The 13,266-nt window shown below is 44.5% G+C and overlaps 1 protein-coding gene across 2 annotated transcripts in view; it reads left to right on the top strand.

Moving 5' to 3' along the window:
• Positions 1–10,130, top strand: part of ZRANB1 (zinc finger RANBP2-type containing 1) — a 51,041-nt gene extending 40,911 nt beyond the window's left edge. For both annotated transcript variants that reach the window (XM_054174643.1, XM_054174642.1), the window contains exons 8-11: positions 431–551; positions 1,406–1,535; positions 7,942–8,171; positions 9,348–10,130. In XM_054174643.1, coding sequence (XP_054030618.1) covers positions 431–551; positions 1,406–1,535; positions 7,942–8,171; positions 9,348–9,566 — 700 coding nt within the window. In that variant the 3' untranslated portion in view covers positions 9,567–10,130. The remainder of the gene's footprint in view (positions 1–430; positions 552–1,405; positions 1,536–7,941; positions 8,172–9,347) is intronic.
• The last annotated feature ends 3,136 nt before the right edge of the window (positions 10,131–13,266 follow it).

A 13,266-nucleotide genomic window follows, 5' to 3' on the forward strand; every position in this document is an offset into this window, starting at 1 on the left:
CACTTTGAAGTTCATTTACTCATGATACGGTCAACAATAGCAAATACTTGGTGTGTTTATGTGAGAAGGATGAGCAGCTCCTCCTCTGTGAAATGGAATGTCTTAGTAACGTTCCTTGTGCACCAGTAATCCTAAATAAGCCTGCAAGAAACCCTATTACATGAAGTATTAAAAGAAGCCAGGAACCTGTTGGGAACTTGCATCTGTTACAGAGTGTCTGCTGCAGTCATTGTCATCCCAACTGATTTCTTAAGTACAGATTACCCAATGCAGTCTCCTGAAGACTGAAACAAAACTCAGTTTTCCTGACACATCTCTTTCTTTCCCCTTCTCTACAGGCTTGGGATAAAGGATTACCAGGATTGCAAACAAGGTGTATGGTGACTGAATAAATATTTTTGCCTTTACCACTCTCTCCCTGATGTTCTAGGTTCTACACACGCTGGAAAGAGTGGGAATCGTGGTATTCACAGAGCTTTGGTTTACATTTCTCCTTGCGGGAAGAACAGTGGCAGGAGGATTGGGCATTCATACTCTCTCTTGCGAGCCAGGTAAGAAACCTGCTTTATGAGATGGCTGTTTGAAAGGTTAACTTCTGAGGAGAATGGTGCTCTTCAGGGATAAGAATTTCCATAGACTAAAGGAAGACATTCCTCTTAAGCCAGCAATTTAAAAGTATTACTTGCTGAGCTCTTCTGCCGAGATGGAAAGGTTCATGTGGAATTCTTAATTTTTGAGCTTACCATTAAGCAGCACAGTACAAAAGAGTCTGACTCTCTTGGTGTGTAAGTCAAGTCTGTAGAATAAACTGACAAATACTTACTTAGTATGTCCTGCTTCCTAGCTCCTGCACTGCTTACTCCCTAGAACACACCTACAAATCTGTAAGCTTACACTGCTTAAATGTCATCAGGGTGACTCCCTTCCAGAATGAGATTTACATTCCTGAAGCTTCCAACCAGAGGAATATTTTTATCTCTTCTTTCACATGTAAACATGATTTGGATGCTGTTTTCTTGTGCTTTGTTTTGGCTGTGATTTTTTTTGTTTTGTTTCTGTCATCAAAAGGTACTTACCTTAACCTGTCCTCAGAGGAGTCAATTATTTTTAGACTAATCATTATGTAGAGCTTCATTTATAAGTGGGGAATGAAACATGTTAGATTGAATCTAGGCAATAGGGCAAAGAATTATCCCTGACAAATGAAATTCTTCTGCAAGCTGACATGCTTTTGCTTATTTCCAGCTGATGTGTAATAGTTCTCCCAGTCTTTCTCTTTTCCTGTCAAAGCTAGATCACGCTTAAAAGCATTTGCTGTCTCAATTTGGGGATTGTTTTTCAAATATCAATACAGAAAATGGTTAAGTTCTGTTTCAAGTGATGTCTTTTTTTGTCTTTGGTGCAGCCTGGAGCGAGTTTGGAGCAGACACACATTTTTGTACTTGCACATATTCTTAGAAGACCAATTATAGTTTATGGAGTAAAATACTATAAGAGTTTCCGAGGAGAAACATTAGGATATACCCGCTTTCAAGGTAAGCCTTTTCTTCTGCCAGTGGAGTCTTAGAAAAGCTTCAGCTATAAATCATAAGGGAAGTTGGGAGTGACATGAAGCTGCTAGCTGGAAAAAGACCAAATTATGTCATAAGTAAATTCTTGTCAGGTATTAAAACGCAAACCAATCCTCTCAAACTTGCAGTTTTTCATTGTAGAGTGAGCAGGCTACCTGTAGTGACAGTAAAAGTGTGTTCTGACCTACCCTCAACGAGCCTTTAGTTTATAATGTATATGAAATACTCTGATTGTGCAAACTTATCAAAGGTTGTGTGGTCTGTACTGCTGTAAGACACAAGAGGTTTAGTAAAAGGGGTTGGGAATTCCTTTTGCCAGTGGTACTGCTGGCTGTGAATGTTCATTTTAGAAGCTGAGCTTTATAGCGTTTCCCAGAGGAGGCTCATAAAGTTGGGAGTGAGGCAGGCAGAAGATGTTTGCACTGGCAGTGTCTCACCAGTGTGACAATGGTGTCTGCTGGGTGCTCTTCCGGGACGAAGGGACATGCCTTGTCTCTCCGCCGCACCGCAGCAGCCCACTTGAGGAGCAGTGCAAAGCTGAATTTCACTATGTAGTTAAAAGGAAGTTCTAAAATGTATGTTTCAGAAATGCACTTTGCAGCAAGCATGACACAAATTCTGACCTGCTTCTGAAGTAGAACTGTAATTCTGTGCAGCTTGATCAGGTTCTTTCTAACTTCTGCTCCTCCTAGTTTTCTGGGCAAGCAGCCTGATTATCCTGAAGATAAATAAGATGATGTTTAATTGACTCCACTTTTGCTCAGACCTATGTCTGTAGGCTTCTACAAACCAAATGTGTGTTTAGGTGACTTCCCTCTGCATTACACAGTGATGCTTTGTTATTTACAGCACAAAGCCATGAGAGGGGATGGGAAAGATCTGTTTGTGCTCAGCAGGAAACAAAACCCCTGTGGAAAGAAGTGTTTGACCTGGCACTCTGGCTCTTTTACGGGCTGGCAGGGTGTTTGTTTTGCCCATGGTTCATCTTCTTGGCCTCAAGTATTTCTGCTTCATGCTTGCCCTATGGATGTTGTCACCAATACATCACTGTTTATTTATAGCTTAGTAGAGGACTTCCCAAAGCATCTTTTTGTGATTTTAATAAACACACACTAACTTTTGGAAGGAGACAAACTCCAAGCTATGGAGTTCATGTCAAATGTGTGACCTATTATAGCTATGTGTCATAGCCTGGCTTAGCTTGGAAAGAACCTTAGAGATCATCTTTTCCAACCTCCCCTGCCATGGGCAGAGATGCCTCTCAACTAGACTTGGTTGCTTAAGGCCTTATCCAGCCTGGCCTTGAATGCCTTCAGGGAGGAGGCATCCACAGCCTCCCTGGGCAACCTATTCCAGAGTCTCACCACCCTCGTACTGAAGAACTTCTTCCTAAGATCCAGTCTAAACCTACTCTGCCTCAGTTTAAAACTGTTCTCCCTTGTCCTGTCACTGGACACCCTTATGAAAAGTCTCTCTCCAGCCTTCCTGTAAGTTCCCTTCAGATACTAGAAGGCAGCTAAAAAGTCCCCCCAGAGCCATCTTCTCTCTGGGCTGAACAACCCCGTCTCACTCAGCCTGTGCGCACAGAGGTGAGTCCCTACGCAGAGCCTTCTGAGAAGCTGGCTTATAAGTTTGGAGCAGTGACAAAACTTTTTAATGCGAGAAAAATTACTTATTTTTGTTAAAGACTATAAAAAATTTGGTACTTTTTGTAGCTGTTTTATCTTTTGTTTGAGGTGACGAGAAATAGATTGGGAAAGAACAGTTATGCATGCGATACAGATCTGACACCAGGTTTGTGTGGCTGAGTGGTTTGCTAAATGTTTGTATGCTATAGGCTGGGCACCGAGGCAGAGAAGTGTTACATGGCCTAAATATGCTTTTTAAAATATATTTTACAAACCATTTTCTTGCTCTCTGAACCAGAAGGCAGCCCAGTGTCTGGGACAACCTTTCACTAGGCACACGTTTCCAGGAATTTAGTCAGGCAAATATTTGTGACTTGTGATTTGCTTGCCACAAGCTGCATCCATCCATCCGTGGGAACACATGAGACTGTGAACAGGTGAACTTAGGAGTCCTGTGTTGGATTACCTAGAATTACTTCTGTCCCTGTCTGACCACATTTTTGTGGTTAATGTGTGGTAATTAAATGCAGCACAGCTGCAAACAAACAGCTCTTGGACTCAGACCACTGTGGGCTGCTGAGACAAGTCTCTTGTAAATGGCACAAGACTTGCTGCTCTGGGCCCATGTGAGCTTTGGTCAGCATGTGCCCTCTTGGTGAAGCTTGGAGTACTGTCTGGGCTTTGCTAATCTGCTGTGCAGCACCCTACTTGTGTTTCAGATCATTGTGTTTCAGATCACAGGCCCCCAAAAAGAAAGAGCAAAGAAAAATTGCAGGTTGTAATAGAGAAATAAATATTCTTAACGCTTACTTAAAGTCATGGTTCAGTGTGCAGCACCTTGGAAGGCACTGTAAACCCCTCTCTGCCCCCAGAATCTCCCTGATCAGAATTATTTTCTCAAAGGATTTCTTGTTCCAGCTTGATATCCTTACTGTGACTGCTTTAAGTCCTGTCACTGACAGCTTCCTCATTTCCTAGATTTTAATTGGCTCTTAATGCTTCTTTAAATATTAAGGCTTCAACAATGAAAGATCCATTTTCTTGGCCTTGACTGTGCTCCTGCTCTGGCTGCATGAATATACAGCTTTTAAACAAATTATCACCAGATCAGGCTGGAGAAAAGAAATCCTACATGGCTGGCTTCCAGGATAGGTGTTAGCCCATGCTCTTTATTTTCCATGGTTTGTGTGTACATCAACTGTTTTTACACCACCATCTCAATGTATAGCAGTTTGACTTTTATGAGTCTTAGGAGCAACAAATATTCTCCATAGTAATGCTTGAAATTCCATTCTTGTGGAGGTCATCACATACTGTTGAGGAGGAATGGGAAGTGTAGCATGTCCTTCTGTCTTGAGGAAATTCTTTGTGTGGAATTCTTACTTAGATAAAACAATGGTGAAAAAAACACCACAAAACCCAAACATTGCAAAAAGCTGTGGAATTTCAATGTGAAGATTGTTCCACTCTTGAAAGGTCACATAGCTATGCCTGACCCAGGAGTTGTGTGTAGTTAGATGGAATGTGAGATGTCTGTAGAGATGAGACTCGTTGCTCATCTGTGATTTCTGTAGCCCTGATGATGTTGGATAGTGCTTGGGCTAAAATCTGTCGGTTTTGGAGAGCAGGGCATTAACTGTCTGTACTAATTAGAATCATGGAATGGTTTGCTTGGAAAGGACCATAAAGATCACATACTTCCAGCCCCCCAGCCATGGCTGCCAGATTAGGTTGCTCAAGGGCCCATCCAACCTGGCCTTGAATACTTCCAGGCTTGGAGGCTGGGCATCCTGTTCCAGTGTCCTACCACCTTCACTGTAAAGAATTTCTTCTCCAAATGGAATCTGTTTTGCCCACGATGGTAACTGTCCTTGTCCTTAATGCATGAGCTTTTTGATGTTTCCACCTCCATCTTCTGAGGAGGGGAGTGAGTGAATGGGTGGGTAAGGTCAACCCACTGCACTAGTGTTAGTATCCTGAGGAGCTGCCACAGGCTGTGAGTGGAAGGCGTGGACCTCCTGAGAATAAAGCTCTATGATCACATCTTATGGAAGAGGAGGGGGAAGCAGTCAGCTTGAGGGTGCTGATGCCTTCAGTTCTGAAAGGCCTCAGTGACCTAACCAGTATAGATATAGACAGCACCATCATATTTAAGTGAAGGACCCTCAGTTCCTTGTTCTGCTGATGATTCAAACTTGGTAAAAAGTTCATAAAGTTACTTCTCAGTGTGAATGAACAATGAATTTCCAGGAACTGAGGGACTGTCTTCATGATATTTGACTGTCAGCATGTGATTTGCAGTGCATTCTGACTGGATGTTTGGTTCTTTAAGAGAAAAGCTTGAAGTGTTTTAACTAAGACTTAAAACTAAAAACTTACCCCTTCTGCATCTTCTGTACTTGGCATTGAATTAGTGAGACTTCATTGTGGTGGGGATGAGAGGAAGGAAGTGCCTAGAAGGTATTAAATAGATTTGTCCTTAGATTTAGATGTTGTGTTGTGTGTGTGAATTGTAATGTAAAGGAAATGGAAGGATTTAAAAGAAATACACTTTTAGGTATCCCTATATTGCCAGTTCAAGAATTGATTTAGGGACTTGAAGATCTCGCCTATGAGGAGGAAAGACTGAGAGAACTGGGGGCTGTTTAGTCCTGAGAAAAGAAGGCTGAGAGGGGATCTTATAATGTCTGTAAATACCTGAGGGCTGGGTGTCAAGATGAAGGTGCCAGTTTCCTTTTGGTGGTGCCCAGGAGTAGGATGAGGAACAGTGGGCATGATCTGGAACACAGGCCGTTCCACCTCAACAGGAGGAGAGAACCTTCTTTACTGTGAGGGTGACGGAGCCCTGGAACAAGCTGCCCAGAGAGGTTGTGGGGTCTCCTTCTCTGGAGACTTCCAAAATCCACCTGTAGGTGGCCTGTGTGGCCTGCCCTAGGTGACCCTACTTTTGCAGGGGTTGAACTAGATGATCTCTAGAGGTCCCTTCCATCTTCTCAATATTGTATGATCCTAAGGTAATAAAAGGGACAAATATTTACTGGTAGCCCCCACTAATTTTTGTTGCAGCAAAGAAAGATGTGCCCTGAACTTCAGTAAACCCCTCAAAGCCAGCCCCTGGCTCAGATTCCCATTTCAGCATTGCTCTTCCATCTCCATGGCTATTGGAGAAGTGAAGTGCCTTGTTTTGCTGCAGTGTCTGTTCCTAACGTGCTGGCAGCAGCTGTACTATGAAAGGTTGCTATGCTACATGTGCTCTTAAGTTTATGCCTGGCTATTTTTAAGCTGTCACAAGGTAAGGCATTGCTTTTCCTGAAGTTGTCTTGCAGCAGCACACACCAAGAATTATTTATGTTCCTAGAAGAAAGGAGTTTCTGGGTTTATTTAGAGACTTCATGCACCTCAAGCAAATCACTGCCTTCCTTGCTAAAAATGGTGGGGACCAAAAACTGCAGCTGTTTGCAGAATCTCTGACTTAATCTGTTGTATCTGAGCAAAAGAGTTCAGCTTCTGTGTTTTTATTTTATATTGTGGGGGGACTACATATGTATGATTGATATGAGTTAATGTAATCTAGTCATCCAGTGCTTGTGAGGAGTCCCTGGGATTGGCCAGATAGGTTCCTGAATAACACTTTGTGCAGTAAAGTTCTGTTAATAACAAGTTTTGTAAGCAGATGGTGGAGCTTTTGTTCTGGTAAAAATAGGCATGTGACTGTAGCTTTTAGTTCTGTGCTGCAGAACCTGATTTTTACTTCCCCCCCCCCCCAAGTTGTTTCATGTTTAAGAAGAATTGCCAAGCATAAAGGGCTGCTTTTTTCTAACCTTGCTTTTTGTTCATTGCTAGATTATAGGGCAGTAGTAACGTGGCTGTAATTGTAATGGTTTTTATGTCTGAACTTGTACAGTTGCAGAGATACTTGACTGATCTGTTAACCCATGAATAATTACCTGTACTGAAAAGGGTGACCTAGTTTAGGTCAAAACAAGTAGGTTTTAAGTCCCAGAATCACAGAATGGTGGGAGTTGGAAGGGATCTCTGAAGATCATTTAGACTAACCCTGCTGCTAAAGTAGAGTGTCACCTTGCCTATTCATCCTACTGGGTTCCAGTTTGTGTCTGTGGTCCCTTGTTCTGTCACTGGGCACCACTGGCAACAGTTGGGCTCCATCATTTTGAACCCTGCCCTTTAGGTAATGATCAGCATTGAGAAGATCCCTTCTGCCTGCTCTTCTCCAGGTCTCTCAGCCTTAGGTCTCTCAGCCTTTCCTTATGAGAGAGATGCTTCAGTCCCCTCATCATCTTCCTATCATAGAATCATAGGAGAACTTAGACTCTCTCCAGAAGTTTCCTGTCTCTCTTGAACTGAGGAACTCGGAACTGGACACAATACTGTAGATGAGACAGTACTGATGAGGTAGAGCAGAGGGGCAGGAGAACCTCCCTTGAGTTGCTGGCTACAATCTTTGAAATACACCACAGGAGACCATTTGCTGCCTTGGCTACAAGAGCACATTGCTGGCTCATGGTGAACTTACTGTCCACCAGCACTCCCAAGTCCTCCTCTGTGGAGCTGCTTTCCAGCAGGTCAACCCCTCACCTGTCCTGGTGCAGGGGCTTGTTCCTCCCCAGGTGCTGGTCAATGTGCTGTTACCACCACTTCAGCCAAAAGCAGCAGCTTTGTCTGAATTCTTTGTTGCTGGTCTTTGCAGGTCTGAGTCTGACCCTTGTTTTAATTCCTCCTAGGTGTGTATTTGCCTTTGTTATGGGAACAGAGCTTTTGTTGGAAAAGTCCCATTGCTCTGGGCTACACCAGGGGCCATTTCTCCGCTCTGGTTGCCATGGAGAATGATGGTTATGGCAATCGAGGTGCTGGTGCTAACTTGAACACTGATGATGATGTTACTGTTACCTTCCTGCCGCTGGTGGACAGTGAGAGGAAACTACTGCACATTCACTTCCTTTCTGCTCAAGAGGTAAGTAGCAGCTGCCTGGCTGCTACCCTTTGCCTGGGGCCTCAGCAGTCTATGTAGCCTCCACGTGTTCTTGCAGGTCCAAGAACTACAGGGCATGTGGTGATCCCTTCGGTTAATGCTGCTCCTTTCCCCAGCATCGGAAGTGATGCTGAAAGATGTTTCCCCTCCAAATTAATGGCCATTTATAGCTCTGTTAATGGAGTGGAGCTTCACTCTGCAGGTGACTGCAAGTGTACCTTGAGCAGGAACCAAAAACAGTGATTCTGACACAAATGTGAGACTGCAAAATGCATCTTGCTTTAAGGGATGAAACATCAGTGTTGGCCAGTAGAATCATTGAATGTTTTGGGTTGGAAGGGACCATAATGATCATCTAGTTCCAACCACCTGCCATGGGCAGGCACACCTCCGCCTAGACCACACTGCTCAAGGCCTCATCCAGCCTGGCCTTGAACACTGCCAAGCTTGAATCTTCTGCAGTTTTTCTGGACAATGTGTTCCAGTACCTCATCACCCTTATGGGGCAGAATTTCCTCCTGATATCTACTCTAAATCCAGCTTCTTCCAGTTTGAAGCCATTATCACTCATCCTGTCCACTCCATGCCTTTGTAACAAGTTCCTCTCCAGCTCTCCACAGCCCCTTTCAAATACTGGAAGGCTGCTCTAAGGTCTTCCTGGAACCTTCTCTTCTCCAGGCTGAACAATTCTAACTCTCTCAGCCTGTCTTTGTAGGAGAAGTGTTCTAGCCCTCTGATCATCGCTGTGGCCCTCCTCTGGACCTGCTGTAACAGTTCTATGCCCTTTTTGTGTTGGGGGGCTCCAGACTGGACACAGTATTTTAGGTAGGGTCTCTCCAGAGCTGAGCAGAGGGGCAGAATCCCCTCCCTTGACAAGTGTGGGAAGGCTATATTGGAAATACAAGTCAGGAAAAGTTAGAAGGGAAGAGTAGCTGGAGAATATTTCCAGAAACTTCAGATGGTGGTTGGAAATAAGAGCCTGGATCATTGTGGCTTTTGGAGAGTCTCAGCTGGGGTGAAGTTGTATGGTAGCACCAAAGGAACTGTGTTGCTCCCCTGGGCCTGGGTGTCTCAAGAGTATCACAGGTGGCTTGTTCAAAGCCTGATGGTTGTGTCTCAGGGCTCCTTCTCAACCTGTTCTCTCTCTCTCCCCCAAAGATAGGCAATGAGGAGCAGCAGGAGAAGCTGCTCCGGGAGTGGCTGGACTGCTGTGTGACAGAAGGAGGGGTTCTGGTCGCCATGCAGAAAAGCTCTCGCCGGCGCAACCACCCGCTGGTCACCCAGATGGTGGAGAAGTGGCTCGATCGCTACCGGCAGATCCGTCCTTGTACGTCCCTGTCTGACGGCGAGGAAGACGAGGATGACGACGATGAATGACGGTGCAGAAATGGAGACGACAGTGAGCGGCGCGGAGCACCTGACCCAGAGTCAGCATTGTGCTCCAGCAGCTCGCTGTGGGACGGCGCGATGGGAGGGGGACCCGTGCTGTGGAGGACTTTTGGAACCAGCATGGAGAGAGCGGAGAAGCTCATGTGCTGCCCGAGGAGAGCGCAACGGGCTGGACTGCCCTTTGTAGCCAAACAAATAAAGAGAAACAAAACACAGCTAATTTTATTATCGACACAGAGGGAAAAAAATACCACAACACACCCCCAGTTTTAGTTTCTGATTGTAAATCTGTCTATAAATGTCCTGCATGTGGTGGTGTAAGAGATTGCGTGATGAGAAGAGCTAATCCCTGCCAAGAAGTTCAGCTAAGGGCACTTAAAGCACACGTTAGATGGAGAACTCTTCCTTCCCGGATTCTTTTGCAGTAGAACTTGGTCTTCTGTGTCACCTTAGACCCTCTTGACACATTTCTGTCCAAGGCCCTTTTATGTGAAACCTCACGAGCGCCCAGGGCAGGTTGTGAGGTTGTTTTGTTGTTGTTCTGTTTGGGTTTTGTTTGGTTTTTTTCCACCCCCCTTGTTGTTTTTATTTTTTTCCTTCTTTTTGTTTGCACAAAATCTCCACAGCAAGTCCTAAGCAGAACCCACATCCACTCTTTTACTAATCGTTTAGTTACTGCTGTGCCCCCAAAATAAAACCTAAGCTCTACAGAACAAACTGGAAGAGAAGCTATTTTGTTTTTCCCTTTTGGATGAGTGGAATGAGTTTTAAAAGTTTGGTTTGGTTTCCACCCCCCCTTTCTTTTTTTTCCCCTCTTCTCCTAATAGTTACTAGATTCAATATACATAAGAATATTTATTCAGAGAAGTGACCTAAAATAGAGGGATTTTTATTCCAGCGAGTGTGTAACTAAACACAATGGTGTGAAACTGGGAGAACTTGGCCATGACTGGGAATTCCATGTTGTCAGAACTCCACCTTGCTGTGACGAACGCCGTTGTTACCGTTTGTTCTTTCCTCACAACATGGCTGCAAATGAAAACCCACCTCTCTGTTTTTAATTTATTGTTGTGTTTTGGGTGTTTTTTGTTTTAAAGGGTTGCTCCTCAGCCATTTAAATCCAGTGAGAACAGCCATGGCAGTTCTGATTGAAAGAGAAGAATCTCTGCTCAAGTTGTTTCTAAAAGCACTGTGTTATGTACTTCTCAGTATGTAAACCTGGGAATTTCTTGCATGTTGGTTGATGTGGCCATACTTTAAAACTTCTGTAAGCTCCTGAGATTGTAAGTTCAGAGTATATTCTTCAGTAGAAAGTTTATTATATTTGATAACTTTAGCCATGTAACCTGTAATGGATAAAGTTTATCTAAAAATCTCACTTAAAACACTAAAGGTCAATGCCAGTTTTTACATGTGCAGTGCAATTCAGGTTGGTCTTGAAAAGCACTTTTTGATGGTGTGGTGGTTGAACGAGGAATTTTGCCGTAGATTAAGTTTGTTTTCTTTAGACCTTGGCAAGAAGCCCCCATAGCACTGTTTTTGTGTACTTCAGAGCTATGGCAACCCTGAGGAACTTGCTGCTTTTTCTTCCAAATGCTGCTTTTGATGGTGTTGAAATGTGCACAGCTCCTCCGTGAACTTGGTGGCGACACCAAACGCATAGAGATGATGAAGTACTGTATTAACTTCACAACCCTCCCATCACAGATTCCACTGAGGTTTGTTCTGAAATGTCTTCAGTTGTTTTGGCCATCAGATCTCCTCCAATGGGTGCATGCTCAAACCTTCAGGTAAAAGGATGCATGCTTCTCTGTGATGTACCTATGGTTGACCTGAACTACATAGGCAGATACTAAAGAGGTTCTCCACAAGCACATGGTCCTGTTTCAAGTTTGCTTTCTAAATTGGTATTTTTGGGTTGGTGGTGGGGGTTTTTTTGGTTTTGTTTGTTTGTTTGTTTTTGTTTGGTTTGGTTTTTTTTTACCTTGCAGTGAAATCCTTCTATACTGTGTCCAGCTGAGGATATGAAGGTTTTCTGTCAGGGGAACTGAACACAGAATAAGCTGGGATGAGAACTTCCATGATCTGCCCTGGCCTGTGCTGTGCTGGCATTGCTGAGGTGTAACATAGTACACTTCTGGAGGTCCCTCTAGTTCTGGGCTAACTCTGCCAGCTGCAGAAGTCCTCGTTCAGTGGCTAGAGTGCTCTAAGTTCAGATTCCAGCTTACCCAACGCTAGCTTCCTGTGCAGACCACCATCTGAATGGGCAAAAGGATGAGCTCCTGCCTTCAGTAGGCTCTTTCAAGGGGTGTGCAAAATGCTGTGCAGAATTTGAAGGTCCCACCCACCCCTCTGCTTTCTGCAGCACTTTTCCATTGAAGGAAGCAAAGCTTCCTTGTAACATGGGGAGAATAAACAATGTGAAACTCTACTTTGAGCCAAACTTGACAAGCATGCCTTCCCTCATCTCCCGATGTGCGTGGGCAGTCTGCCTCGTGGCCTGACCACCCCCATCCCCCACCAGCACTCCACCACAGCAGGTGGAGGTTCACCGTGCAGTCAGTTCAGGTGTTCCTCAAACGCATGCGCCGCGTGCTCCCGTCTTTATCTCCTCCTGGTTTGAGAGGACGGTTCTGGTACTTCAGAGCTCTTGGCTTTCTTGGTCGCTAAATGTTTTGTTCTGATGTGCTGTATAATGGTTTGTTCAGGTGAAGACACTTCCCCGGTTGCTTTGGAACTGGTGAAGCATCAAAGTAATCCAAACCTCATGTACCTGTAGATTAAAGAGATGCAAACCCCTGCTTTGTGCTAGCGCGGTGCTCAGTGTATGTTCATGGGTATTCTCTCTCCTTCGGTCACACACCTGCAAGGTGCATTTGCAGATGATCCTTTGCAGCTTGCTGGCAAGTTCTGCTCTTTTCAGCCATGCAGAGATGCCAGCAGCCCTGGGCTTCTCGGCGGTCTTTCCCTCACGTTACTGCTGGCAGCAGCCCACACTTTCCTGGCACAGAACTTGGCTTCTCGTTGCTACCTCCTTTACATCTGGTTGGTTTGTCCTGGTTTTATTTATGAATTCTTCCATGAAAAGCCCTGTATTTCTTTCTGGTTTTAATATATTAAAATTTAGTTGTTCTGGATTCTTCCAGAGTTCTGCTGCACGGCTTCTTACAGGTATTTCTGGATTGTGTTTGCTCCATTAACAAAACTGGTTTGGTTTGTGTGCATTCAGAGACTCATGTAATTGCTACTTTTTCTTTTCTTCCCCCCTTGTTTAGTGATTTCCCTTAGCTCCCTTTTTTTCTTTTATTTAGTGTCTGTCACCTTGAAGTTGCCTTCTTTCGAGCCTGCCTGAAGCATAACTGCAGCAGCATGGCTCCATCAGCGAAGCAGCAGCACCCAACTTAGGCATCAGCTGTGCATCTCCCATGTCCTTGCCCAGTAATGTTCCCTTTGAGAGCCGCTTCCTGCTGTGGTTTCATCATGATGATGCTCTTCCCATTCCTCTTCCCTGGATCTTAGTGTGTTTTCCTGGTGCTTGTGCTGCAGGTGCTTAAAACCCAACAGTGAAGGAGGCCTTTTGAAACTAGTCTGTTACCAAAACATGCCCTGAAGTGTGAGACCCTTGGGATGTCTAATTTCTGCTGGTTGAACTTGGCAGTGTTGGCTTAATGGCTGCACTCAATAATCT

The sequence above is a fragment of the Dryobates pubescens genome, chromosome 30 (assembly GCF_014839835.1).
Source record: "Dryobates pubescens isolate bDryPub1 chromosome 30, bDryPub1.pri, whole genome shotgun sequence".
Lineage (NCBI taxonomy): Eukaryota > Metazoa > Chordata > Aves > Piciformes > Picidae > Dryobates > Dryobates pubescens.